Genomic DNA, 14034 nt, shown 5'->3' with positions numbered 1-14034 from the left:
GCTGGTCTACAAAATAGTAACATGGGGGCCGCCAGTATGAGACCCCTGCTTTAGATACAGGTCTCTAATAGCGCCCGGGTTCTTTTAAGAGACCCCGCCCCACCCCAGCGATGGTCAAAAAATGCTCATTCGATTTAGCAAGTAAATTGTGTGCGGTGGCATACGTCAGAGTATTCTGGTGAGGAATCTGCATAATACTTTGGGGTGGTTCCTAAACGTCTCCGAGACTGGTGAAAGCAGGTGGGTGATATGGAGAAGATGGCAGTATAACAGGCAAAATGATTTCCTGATGGAGGTGCAAAGAAAGTGAGCGACAAATTTGAAGAACTGGTTTAAAACATGTATTATCGAGCACAGACAGAAAGGTGCACGTGTCTCTAGAAAATGAACCGCTAAGCCAACACTATTCTGTCTTTGATTAATTAATAAAATAATAAATCTTGGAGGACCACCAGTATCAGGAGCATGGAACTCAGGTAAATACTCCAGTTCCTCACAGGATATCCCAGGTGTTTAAACAGAATTGCAGAACCTCTTTTGACAGCGAGATGGCCGCTGGCCTGCAGGGAATTCTCTCTCAGGTCTGATAGAAAACCTGAGCTGTCTTGAGGCAGGGAAATAACATACTTGTAACACATTGTTATGAAGGCCTTCTGCTAGATCACCAAGCCCCACAAACATGTGCCTGAAGCATGACTTAAAGTGTCAAAAACTTTGAAAAACGTATATGGGCATAGATTTAGAAGCAACCTCTCATCTCAGTGTGTGTTCAAGTCTACACGTGTAAAGACAAACACGCCATCGAACACGGCTGTCCACCTTCCTCTGAGTCAGACAGAACTGGCTGAATGTGTGTTTGGGTGCAATACACTACAACACTTGTGTGTTGTCGGCGAAGGGTCTGTACTCACGGCAGTCTTGCTCGTCCGAGTCATCCTCACAGTCGTTGTCTCCGTCACAGACCCAGGAGCGTCGTATGCATTTGCCATTGTCGCAGTGAAAGTCCAGCGGTGAGCAGGTGGGGAGCACTGTAAAGACAAACACAGGTGGCAACTCTGTTAGTAACAAATGGGTAAACGCTGAAGTGCTTGGAGTGCATGTCAGTCAAGACCTCCATCAATCTATATTTTTATGGATCGATTATTGATCTATTAAGGTTAAATCGATACACTCATTTTATCAACCCAGCCCTAAACACTTCAGTTCAAAACTTGACTTTTAGGTTATGTTTTTTTTTTCAGTTTCCTAAAGGCCTATATCTTAATGTGACAATAAGCAAGTAACAATGAAGAAAAACCTGTCAGTTGGCTTATACTAAGTCTGGTGTAATGTAACAGAACATGTGTTTGACACATTTAGCATAAACATACGCAAACGTATGCTAGCCTGTAATGATGCAACAACTCACTTTTCACAGAATTTGTTTCAACAGTTTAAAACTGAGTATTATGCCATTACTACTACTAAACATGTCACACAAAATAATCATGAAAAATGTGTAGAGCTGTTCACAGCATTACAAACATTTCAATTAAATCCAATAAACTGAAGTCTAGTAGTGCATGAGTTAAGGTGAAAATCATATAAGTTTTTAAACTGAACCGACTGACAGAGGCACAGTGATGTCCATTCAATCTGTACTGACACCTGGAAACTATTCAGGCATAATTTACATATACAGGTTTGGAGCTGTTGTTTTGAAAGGAAAAAAAATATTTTTATCCAACAATTTTCTTTCTTTTCCCTGTGTCAAATGGAACATGTTGCTGTGTTTACTAGGACTGCAAATACCAACCAAAAGAACCCCTCCCCCATGAGAAAAAGCAATCTACTTGTAATCTTTTGATGTCTTTATTTTTTTTACTGCGGTCAAATTTATAAGTCACATAAGCAAAACACAATTCAATCAGAGCAGACGCCATAAAATCCTTCTCTTGATCAGCTCTGCCCTGTTCCACACCTACCACATTTCATTAATACTGAGGAACGGCAAAAGAAGACAGTTGTGAAACGTAGAAGACACGAGAGAAAAAAACATCAGTAACACCGAACATCATGAAACACTCCAACCATCTTTTGAATCTGTTGTAAAAGCATTCCCAATGATCTTTGGTGAGTTTTATTTAGGACATAGTCTCTGCAGAGCAGCAGTAGTTCATTGTGGGCGGGACTGTGGAACATGTTCCCTTTGAAATCCTTTGAAACTGAGTACTGCTATCTGGTGAGCAGCACTTACTATCCGGTGAGCACCACTTACTATCCGGTGAGCACCACTTACTATCCGGTGAGCACCACTTACTCTCCGGTGAGCACCACTTACTATCCGGTGAGCTGTAAATAGCGCCCCAGAATCAGTTCACCATCACAGGATTTTTTTATCCTTTCTGGATATCAACTGAACAAAAGTGAGGCTCCTCTGAGAACCAATTGCTTTAAAGTAATATTAAAAATGTTCCATATTTTTGTTGCAAAGATAAAAATAGCTCAGAGTGAAAAAAATTCTGATGAGGAGATTATCACAGTAATGACTTGGGTTGAGGGATACAAGGAAAACTTCCAATGTGTGTTATTGTCATGACTAACAATTAGGAGTGTAACGATTTATTTTAAAAACAAATCAGTTCATATAAAAATTGATAGGATTTGACTCAGACAGATCAATCTGGCTGGATAAAATGATTCATCAATTAATCATAACACCCCCACTTGTAATACATGAACAAATAGCAAAGCAAAAAAAACAACTCTCAACTTTAAAAATCAACATAGATTATACAGCTATTTGATATTTTGGTAGCACTGGCACTAACTACACTTTAAAAATATATATATATTGGCTCAATTAACAAAGATTATCTCATTTAAAAATTCGAGTTTTATCCAATAACAATTTTAAGTTAGATAAACAATAAACTGAAAATTTCAATTTGACGATAATTAATTATTTTAAATGTACAAATTACAGAACGTTTGTGAATCAATTCACTCTTTTCAGTGTAATTTGGAGAATAAATAAGAACAATATAGGTACTGTGTGCTTGAACTTTTATATAAAAATAATAGTTTCTCTGTCTATGCATGCTTTTTAAACTTAAGTAGGGGTGTGTATCTGTCCTTCTCACACGATTCGATACATATCAATACATATCAATACATATCGATACATATCAATACATATCGATACATATCGATACATATCGTTACATATCAATACATATCGTTACATATCGTTACATATCGTTACATATCGTTACATATCGATACATATCGATACATATCAATACATATCGTTACATATCGATACATATCGTTACATATCGTTACATATCAATACATATCAATACATATCGTTACATATCGTTACATATCGTTACATATCGATACATATCGATACATATCGATACATATCGTTACATATCGATACATATCAATACATATCGTTACATATCGTTACATATCGATACATATCGATACATATCGTTATATATCGTTACATATCAATACATATCGTTACATATCGTTACATATCGTTACATATCAATACATATCGTTACATATCGTTACATATCAATACATATCGTTACATATCGATACATATCAATACATATCGTTACATATCGTTACATATCGATACATATCGTTACATATCGATACATATCAATACATATCAATACATATCGTTACATATCGTTACATATCGTTACATATCGATACATATCGATACATATCGATACATCATATCGTTACATATCGATACATATCAATACATATCGTTACATATCGTTACATATCGTTACATATCGTTAAATATCGTTACATATCAATACATATCAATACATATCAATACATATCGTTACATATCGTTACATATCGTTACATATCGATACATATCGTTACATATCGATACATATCAATACATATCAATACATATCGTTACATATCGATACATATCGATACATATCGTTACATATCGTTACATATCGATACATATCAATACATATCAATACATATCGTTACATATCGTTACATATCGATACATATCGATACATATCGTTACATATCTATACATATCGATACATATCAATACATATCGATACATATCGTTACATATCGATACATATCAATACACATCGTTACATATCGATACATATCAATACATATCGATACATATAGTTACATATCGATACATATCAATACATATCAATACATATCGTTACATATCGATACATATCAATACATATCGATACATATCGTTACACATCGTTACATATCGATACATATCAATACATATCGATACATATAGTTACATATCGATACATATCAATACATAAAGGGCTAGTCTAACTTTTTGGCCATACGATGCAGTCCGATTCCTTTACCAAATATGATAAAATCTAGATATTTCTTATTTATATGACATTTAAAGCTATAAATAATAATACATTGCATGTGACAGGGAAATGTATTCAGGGTTTGACTTGGAAGAACCAAGTTTATGTTTCGACATCTCTTTGTTTACATAAAAAAGGGAAAGACGGTAGAAAAAAATCAGAAATAGAAACTGCAGTTTGACAGAAATCAATTGTTTACGTCTTGATTGATTTCATAGCTTCTATCCAACTTAATCTTGTTCATATCTGTGGTTTTCAAACGATACTGCTGTTGCTCTATCTATTTTTTATCTATTCTTTACATCCCTAAACGATACTGCGGTTACTCCAACTGATCAATCGATATTTCGATACGTATCAAATATTTTTAACATCCCTACTTTTGATTTACCCATTTATTGTGTTTTTTTTCCGTCTTTTACGATACACGTATCACGTCTCCTGCATGGTTGCTGGTTGGATAAGCCGCCTAAACAGTAAAGGATCGATTCTGTTTGGCTTCACTTGTTCCTAACTGCAAATGCGGACCCGACCCATACATCCTCATCTCTTCCAGCCTCTGCCACAGCGAGCAGCACTGAGCTCCGCTCAGCTCAGCGCATTCCTCCTTAACTTCATATCCGCTCCCAACTGCAGCTACTAGCTATTTAAGCAGAGCCTGAATGACTGGCCCTTTGTCATTTGCAGACAGAGCTAATTTAATTACAGACTAGTGAGGGATGAATGGAGGAGGGAGCCACGGGAAAGAATAAGGGTGAGGGGTGTGTGTGGGGGGGGCAGCAACCCCTTATGCACTTGCTTGTCGATAACAGATATGAAATATTGACCGAGCAGCCGCGGCTTTATGAAAAATGTATGACGTCATGCAGCGAGGCAGACAGGCGGGCAAGTCGGGGCTCAGAGAGAATGAAGTGTGTGCGTTAGGGTGTGGCTGGAGTCTCCAGGGGCTGTAGAGCCCCACTGACCCACATAACCCTGCATGGATATTACATTATTAAGAGAAAAGGTAGAGTCGAACATTAGTGAGGAACCCACATTTCCTTGCTGTTCCGCTGGATCCCGATGACCTGATGAACCCTTTGAAAGAATATTTCAGCCCCAACATTAAAACGACCAAGTCTGCAAGTGTTTATCCTAATGATGTTGTTGTGTGTTTGTTTGAAAGCAGCTTGTGGAAAGATTGAATTTGAGTGGGACGAAAAACCCTGGAGTTTCAAAGCGGTCCGGTTTTACCTCAAAAGGAAGCGTGACCTTCCACCAGCCAGCAGCTGGTGAAGGAGTTACGAGACATAGAGCTTCAAATCTGACTCCTGCTTCCATATTTTCAGCTTAACGCCATTTCTACACGTCTGATCGGAAAAGATATACAAGTCATGGACTGTTTAAATAAAAGTCAAGCAAGGCAAAAAGTAAAAAAAAGATGTTTAAAGACCCACTCCAAGGAAAATGATGTTTTTAACACGTTCTTGAAGCATTTTTTCAGATGATAAAGAAATATTATTAAAATTAGGCTCAAAATTGCAGTTCTAAGTATTTTCTTTATTCAAATTGCTGTGAAACAGGAGTAGACAAAAAACACAGTTTGAAAGTTCCTTCTTCAGCTCCCTTCTGAAGCTCTTATAGAAGACTAGTAGATCCATGAAGGACTTTGTTTTCCTCTTCTGAGCTGGTATCTGGATCTAAACTGTACGGTTGGATGGCCCCAATATTGCTTAGCATTTTTATTTCACCACTAATGTGAGGTAGGGTTGAGAGAGGCTGTGAGGTACCAGGAAAGTACATAAACAGATAGGTGACGGGAAATGGTCCCGCCTAAAAGCTTAGAGGCGGATTTCTAATAAACTACTACCAGTCTGCAGATACTATGTCCCTAGAAAACAACACCGATTTAGTGAATTTGACTATAAAAGTCATTATCATAATTTAAAGAACACTTTGAGAATAGATCACAAGATGATCAGAGTGGGACTGGCAGGTTAGCACTAAAAGGGATGTTCTTGCTCTAAAAAGTAAAAAATAAATACAAATTAACAAACAAGAAAAAAAAAAAATAAGCACTCCTAACAAGTTTTTCTCAAGAAGCCAGACTTTTTGCACGCTAAGGTCGAATCGGAATTATTTACTGGCTACTTAGAGGTGTCCGAACTTGTTGCTTAAGGCAGAAGGAAGGGACCAACGGCTGTGTCTCCCTCCACTGGGAGGGGGATTGATTCGCAGAGGAGAAACACATTTTTTCACACGGGTGCGCTCTGAAGGACAGAAGTTTACATTCAAATGTACATTTTGGTTTAGTCAGACTTTTTTAAGTTAATAAACTGATGTGATTATGTATTTCCCGAGTGTTGGCAGCTATGCGCTCACGTAGATAGTGACTATTGATGACATCATTGAGAGTTAGTAACATCTGAACTTGAGGACACTATTTTTTCTTTACTCTCTATTTGGAGGCCTAAATGTAGGGGTAGGAAGAAGCTGGAGGGGTAGGGGAATTCGGGTTTTTGGCCTAAAACTTTTTAACCTAAAAAAAAAAAAAAAAAAAAAAAAAAAAACAATTCTTTGGTATATTGTTTTTAAAACAAACAAAAAATGTTTTTTCAATCTTTTATGTTTTGCCTTTTCATGTATTCATCTAAGAGATTGTAGAGAGATTCCTTTGGGTGTTTCACAGATGAACAAGTGTCATGATTTTATGACAGACTGCATCTAAAAAACTTTTCAGCAACCGGCTTTCTAATGCTACAAAGACTAACTAAGTTTTATTATTTATGATTATTTTATTAAAAAATGTTTCACTTTTGTTTGTATTTATCCGTTTATTCATTGAAGTTAATGTTCAATTTTCTTATGGGGTATGCGATAAAGGAAAATCTATATATTTTAGTGGCTTCTTCACAAAATCTAGTGAACAAATAAAGTTTAAAGCAGTTGCAGATGTTTTACAGAGGATTTATCTTCCAAAGGTAAAGGGAACGGGAGGCTTTAAAATATATAAAAATTGGACATCCAATTCAGCCTTCTACAGGCTGATCTGTGAAAGTTCTGTTTGACGCTAAACCAAATTGTGGGCTGCAAAAGGTTGAAGATCACTGATTTATATTTTGTGGATTCTTTGTAATCTTACAAATCTGTGCAACTTTGTCACTGAATAATCAATCTCATTTTTAATGTTTTTATTTCCTGCAGATTAGAGGGATTTTTTTTTGGAGTACCTGAACACATTTCTTTGGTTTCTTTATCAGGATTACTCTATAAATCTCTTGCTCTGATCTGTTACTTCTGTTTTGAATTAAATTTTTTTTATTACATTTTGTTATTTGCTGCATTTTCATTATTTTCTAAAGATTTTTGGTACAATTTCCCTGCTTTGAACATCAATTTATAAAGCTAGTCTCTAATAAACACAGACTGATCATAAAATTGAGGTTCAGCTTGATAAAGTGTTTTTGAGAAAACCTTTTAGTAACCGCTTCCATCCTGAAACTCAAAGCCTTCCTTTAATCGGCTGATGACGTTGGTTACTTCCTGCGTCAGCAGAGTGATGCTCCCCAACGGCGGCGAGAAAACATGTAGCTTCCAAAAACATGTCAACAAACGATCCAGCTTATCAGCAGCGGAGGAGTGCGGGGTGTCAACGCGCTCCCCCTCACATCCAGACGTACACAAAAACAGAAATGCATACATAAGCAAACCCCTGGCAAAAAATAAACCGGGAATCTTGTAGAGTGCAGAACTGTTTGGGCCCATCCAATGAGGGACAATATACATACAAGGCTGCTCTCCTCCACACACAGGAGATGCGGGCAGGCGGAGGGGGTCAGCAGAGAGCATGCTGGGAAGGCTGATGAGCCCTGAGGGCTTTGATCTCTGTTATCACGCAGATTCTGCTCAGCTCAGCGCCGCTCTTCTTGCTGCATTCCTCTGGGTCAGACTCACACATCCACCTTTCTAGCCTGGTCCACATTCCAATCATCATTTTATGAGCTCTTGAACTCATCCTGCTTCAATCCTTCCAGTACTTAGCAAACTGTTTATTGACCAGGTATCGATGAGGTGAAGATTTCCCTGGTCTACAACAAAGCATGAAGGTTCCAGAGTGATGCCTCAGCAAACCTCCTCACTGCAGTGCGACGGCCGCTCAAAGGAAGACGGCGTCGCCGTCACTTTTGTCCGATCAAAAGGAGCAGACGATGCACGTTTATCTCGACTTCTCATCTCTACTCAAACTCAAACCCCTTCCTCTGCGTGTTTACCCTTCTGACAGCTGCAGGGTTCACACATATGAAGGAAAAAATACAAAAAATAAATACACCCCGACCTTCAACCAATGGGCTTTTCTCATCCGAGCTACAGAATTCCCACTTGCATTCCAGCGTCATTCCCACAGACGGACACACACACCTGCGAGTCCCATCAACACAAGCCTCTTATCTGACACACAGTGAGGAATCCAGACATGGCACGGTCCAGACTGGAGCTTATATCATTCACTGCATCCGCACGCCGGTGTGAAATCAAGGAAAAGAAACACCACTTTATCCACATCAAACAATTCTATTTAAAACTTTTAGTTTCTGGAATAAGGATTTAAACAAGTTGAGATACTTTTCCTTCATGTTTTAAGAGAAAATGACACTGTCAAAAGCATTTAACAAATTGTTTAGATTACGATGGCCTCTCAGGAGATAAGGTTATCTGTCAGTTTGTGTTTGGGCAGTAGAAATGTGGGGGTAAAGTGACCTGATGTGCCCCAACAAGGTCAATCATTGTTAAAGGGCCTTTACCATGTTATTCTTAAGCCTTTTAGAGTAAACTATATCTATATATATGATAATATATTGCCCTTGGCACACAAAAAAACATTTTTTTTTTTTTTTTTTTTGTGAGCTCTTCTCCTACCCGGAAGTAAGACGATCCAATCTCTGAGGCTTGAACTTGCAGAACAACGCAAAAAGAAGTCCATCCATCTTCATCGCATTGATGTAAGAAAACCAGATCCACTACAAGGCCTGCCTCAGCCTCTAGATTCATTTAGATGTGTTTTTATAAATCCTTAAGCTTTATGCTATGTTCATACCGGCCTTCAAATGCAAAATAAAGCAACCGCTTTCAAAGAAAAGTCTATGTAAATGCTTATATATGTGTGTTTTAGGCGTCTGTGCTCAAAACTCTCACAATCACGTGTCGCTATACACATTCTTAAGACTGTTTTTGGCAAAGCGTGCAGCGACAGAGTGCGTATCAAAGGTTAGACCAGTTAAACTTTGACCAATCAGGGACTCAGATTTGGTAGTGACCTATGAGGAGCGCCCTTTTCAAAATATCGAAGCGCCAATGGTTGGGAAAATCACATTGTGCAATGTGCTATGGGGCACATAGGTGGCCTGCACAAAATATCAAGGTCATAGGGCACTTGGTGAACCTCCAACACCCATACAGGACAACCTCCGGCGCAGGTGCATGTGACTAAGACTTTAAGGTTATGGATCCAGCAACTCAATCTACACACTTTAATCTAAAAAGAAAAATCTTCTTTAAATCTGGAATTTTGTAGCTTCAACGCGCCCGACTCGCATGTGCTTCTTGTGTGTCTGTGCGTCTTTAGGAAGATGTATGTGGTCGTCTGTAAGTGGCCTTGAGTGCCGGAGTTAATGGCCTCCCTTTAACTGTATAGCAGCTGAACCAAGTGGCTCTAATGGGACTAATATATCTGCCCAGTCGTTGCTTAAATGGACTGGCTCAAAGGACGGCGAACGGGCAGATGGGGCAAAACGGGACAAAGATTAAAAAAAAAAGATTTTCAGAGAGTGAAAATTTATATTTGATGTGCAAGAAGTGAGGAATCTGGCATGTTTATTAAGTCTGAATGTTATGTTCTATCTGGTTTTTATATACTGGGTTTGGATTTACTACGTCACAATTTTATCTTCTACCCCAGGGGTCTTAAACTGGCGGCCCGTGGGCCATTTGCGGCCCCCAAGACAATATTTTGTGGCTCCTGCTTTAATATGAAAGTTGAATGTTGGTGTAGTGTTTTTTACTGTGGTGTACGTGGAGCTGACGAACCAACCAATCACGGTGGGGTAGAGGCTCTTGAGGGCGAGCCATTAACTGGGCTGGAAGCAGGGAAACTTGTAAGGCAGGAATCCTGACACCTGATATACCCCTCCTCAAGTTCATTACTTTTTTTTGGGACTATTCGCACGTAATTTTCTCAATACATGCAGCCAGTGTCGTATGGGGTTCCATTTGTGCCAAAAATGTGTCTTTGCGACCATTGTCTGTATCTTTGGTCCATTTTTTATGTCTACTGAACGATTTTATTGAACAATAGTTCATATGTAATATCTTCTGTGTGTCCATGCTTCTTTGTGATGTTTCAGCTTGCTTTATCCTTTAAACTTTGCATTTGTGATTGTCATTGGATCTGGTCATCAGAAAAGCCCTTAACAACTAGTGCTGCCACAAACGATTATTTTAATAGTCGACTAAACACCGATTATGTTTTGCCATCAGTCGACTAATTGGGTCATTCGCAAAGTGGATAAAAAACACACATCTTAACCATCATTGGCTTTAAACTAACTAAAAACTAGATATATAGCATTACCTGTGATAATGCTAGTGTGAATGCTGTATTTGGTCGCTGAAGATGTTAGTACTGATAGGTGAAGATGCTGAAATTGATAGCTGAAATCGCTAAAGGTGATAGCCAGCTAAAATATTAGTTAAATGCAAAATTAGGCTAAAAACAGAAAAATTCCTAAATTAGCCAAAATAGCTAGCATGTAGCTGAAATAATAGCTAAACTCCAAACTACCCCCCCCCAAAAAATGAAAAAATTGTAAATTAAACAAAATAGCTAGAATGTAGCTGAAATATTAGCTAAACTCCAAACTAGCCCCCAAAAACAAAAAAAGTCTAATTTAGCCAAAAATAGCTAGCATGTAGCTGAAATATTAGCTAAACACTAAATTAGCCACACAAAAAAAAATACAGAAAAAAAATCCTTGTATAAATTTTTATTTATTACTGGTTTTAAGATGCCTGTGTGAGTTTTTCTTTTATGAATAAGGAGGCGCCAACAGCTTTAAGAAAAGAACAATCTTTCTTTTCTTTCTCAAAGCCCAACTAATCCCCTCTGTCCTACTTTTTTTTTTCTCTGTCGCCCTTCTTTTTTCCTTCTGTCCCTTTGCCGATCCCGACTGCGATGGCTTATCTGATTCACCGGAGCTCTGCTTTACAGCCAACACATACTTCAGCCCATCAGAGCAGGCCGTTTTTGTTGGCCATGTGCGAAGCAATGGCCTCTGTGATTGGCTCTTCATCCTCCTTCACCTCTACAATCAATAAACCTCCTTTTCCATCTCAACTATAAAGGCGCTTAGTGAAGATCTAACTGTAAAATTGCATTTACTATTAAGGAAAAGCACACTGATCATGTTATTGCTGTTATTTCATTCATAGTTTTGTATCTTGAAAAAAGGAAAACATCAAGTATTTCACTTGTGTTTTTAGGTCATTTAGCTTAAAGCATAAACCTAAAGAAAGTATGATCTGGAGTTGCTAACTCAATGAAACATCTGGGCCATCTTTACTAAAACAGAACAATGTGTTAAAATTCTGCCCTTTACAAACATTAGAACAGAATATAAAGAAACTACTGAATATTCAGGGTTCATCTAAGTGGTAAAGAAAAACAGTCGTCAGACTAGAGCCAAAAAAATCATCTTAAAAGTATGCTAATTAATGTTCTCCATTAGGAAGTAAGTAGATCATTCATGAGGTTCATTTTCTGCTTTCAGGTTTGCGGAGCATCAAGGACAGACTGTACTTCTTATAAAGAGAAGGGGGACTTGGTGGGAGAAAGTACCCAACTACTTGCTTCTAATTTAAAGAAAGATATTAGTCGTCTTGGATCATCTGCTAAATCAAATACAATGTCATTGTTACCCATGTCTTATAAGCCTCGTTTCTACCGAATGGTCCGGTCCAGTCCGGTATTTTGAGTGTTTCCATTATTAAATGAACCTATTAAACAGTTCCGACCCGTACCTCTTGAGGGGTTGTAGGTCCATAGAAAAACAGAACAGGGTGGTTGGGCCGGAGTTTGCAACCCGCTGATTGGCAGAAAGTGATGACCACATAGGAAGGCACCAGTATAGCACTAAGCTTGCGATTCCGCTTTCCTCTTTACAGTGGTATTCATCTTAGCTGCCCACAATCTTCTTTCAAACAACATTAAATTCCTGTTATACACGATGTGTAGAAAGTAAAGCACGAAAAAGACGAGATGACCTCTATTGTTGTTGCTTTTTTGGTTATCATGTTACAATGATGTAATGACACACTAGCGGTCTACACTCCGCATGCACTGTGAAAACAAACCCCGCAGTAGGAGTTAGGCTTAACGTAGTGAAAACGCTCGCCAGAAATTACCGTACTGCTCTTTACAGGACCGTACCAGACCGTTCAGTGGAAACAAGGCCTTAGACAAAAATTGTAAATTGTAGTCCCGCATTATAGTTTTATTGACCCACTCCGATGAAAATAGTGGTTTTAACACGTTTTGTGATGTTTCTCTGATGATGGAGGACACACATAGAGAAATTTTAGCTTAACGCTGCACTTCTGAGTATTTCTTTATTTAAATTAGGGCTGGGACTCTCAGGGTTACTCATGATACAATGGGATTCACGATGGGGTGTGATTCATGATAGAATGAGATTCACGGTACGATTCACGATACGATTCACTATACAATGTGATTCACGATATGATGCGATTCACGATACGATTCACTATACAATGTGATTCACGATATGATGCGATTCACGGTACGATGCGATTCACGATACGATACGATTGACGATACAAATCGCAATATGATGCGATGCTATACCAATGGTATCTCGATGTGGCAAACATTGCAATAATCTTAATATTACCACGTGAATCTATGATATATAACCATTTTTAAAATAAATATATATTTTGATTTTCTTATAAACCTTTTTATGAACAAATTAAAACACAATATATTAATTTAACACCCTATCCAACATTAAAATAAAATTAACAATATGAATTTGTCCTTATAATAATAACATATATTTTAAGGTAACTAATAAACAAAGCCTCAACTAAGAACTAAAATGCAAAATATATCAAATGGCCTTCTCACTTTAAAGAACAATAAGTGGTAATAAAAATTCACAATAATGTATTTTAATTCATTTTACATTTAGTGTCAGATAATTTATTATTATTAATGCACAATATTAATGTTCAGCCTCTTAAGATTATAAGATCATTGTTTTTCTTCAGTGCTGATATACATACTCACTATATCAATGTTTTGTCTCTGCAGTAATTTATATCATTGTGAATCTGGAGCAGACAAAAAGACGTGTCTGGCTCAAAACTGTACGGATGGATAGCTTCAATATTGCTCCCCGTTTTTGTTGTGTCTGTAATGTTAGGTTGGAGGTTGGAGGGGTTTTAAGCTAGCGTGAGAGGATGTAAATGGATAATGGGAAGTGGGGGTGGGCTTTCTGCACACCAACACAACTTAGAGGTGAAATTCTAATGAACTTCTGTCGCTCTGATGAAACGATGTCCAAGATTTTTTTTTTTTTTTTTTTTT

General features: G+C 37.8%; 1 protein-coding gene across 3 annotated transcripts in view; it reads right to left on the bottom strand.

The window, feature by feature from the left end:
• Positions 1-14034, bottom strand: part of lrp4 (low density lipoprotein receptor-related protein 4) — a 152748-nt gene that overhangs the window by 56056 nt on the left and 82658 nt on the right. For all 3 annotated transcript variants that reach the window (XM_024295166.2, XM_024295167.2, XM_024295168.2), the window contains exon 3: positions 912-1028. In XM_024295166.2, coding sequence (XP_024150934.1) covers positions 912-1028 — 117 coding nt within the window. The remainder of the gene's footprint in view (positions 1-911; positions 1029-14034) is intronic.

The sequence above is a fragment of the Oryzias melastigma genome, linkage group LG3, assembly GCF_002922805.2.
Source record: "Oryzias melastigma strain HK-1 linkage group LG3, ASM292280v2, whole genome shotgun sequence".
In the NCBI taxonomy this organism is placed as follows: Eukaryota; Metazoa; Chordata; class Actinopteri; order Beloniformes; family Adrianichthyidae; genus Oryzias; species Oryzias melastigma.
Note: the sequence above shows the minus strand (reverse complement) of the source record. Positions and strands in the feature narration are given on the sequence as shown.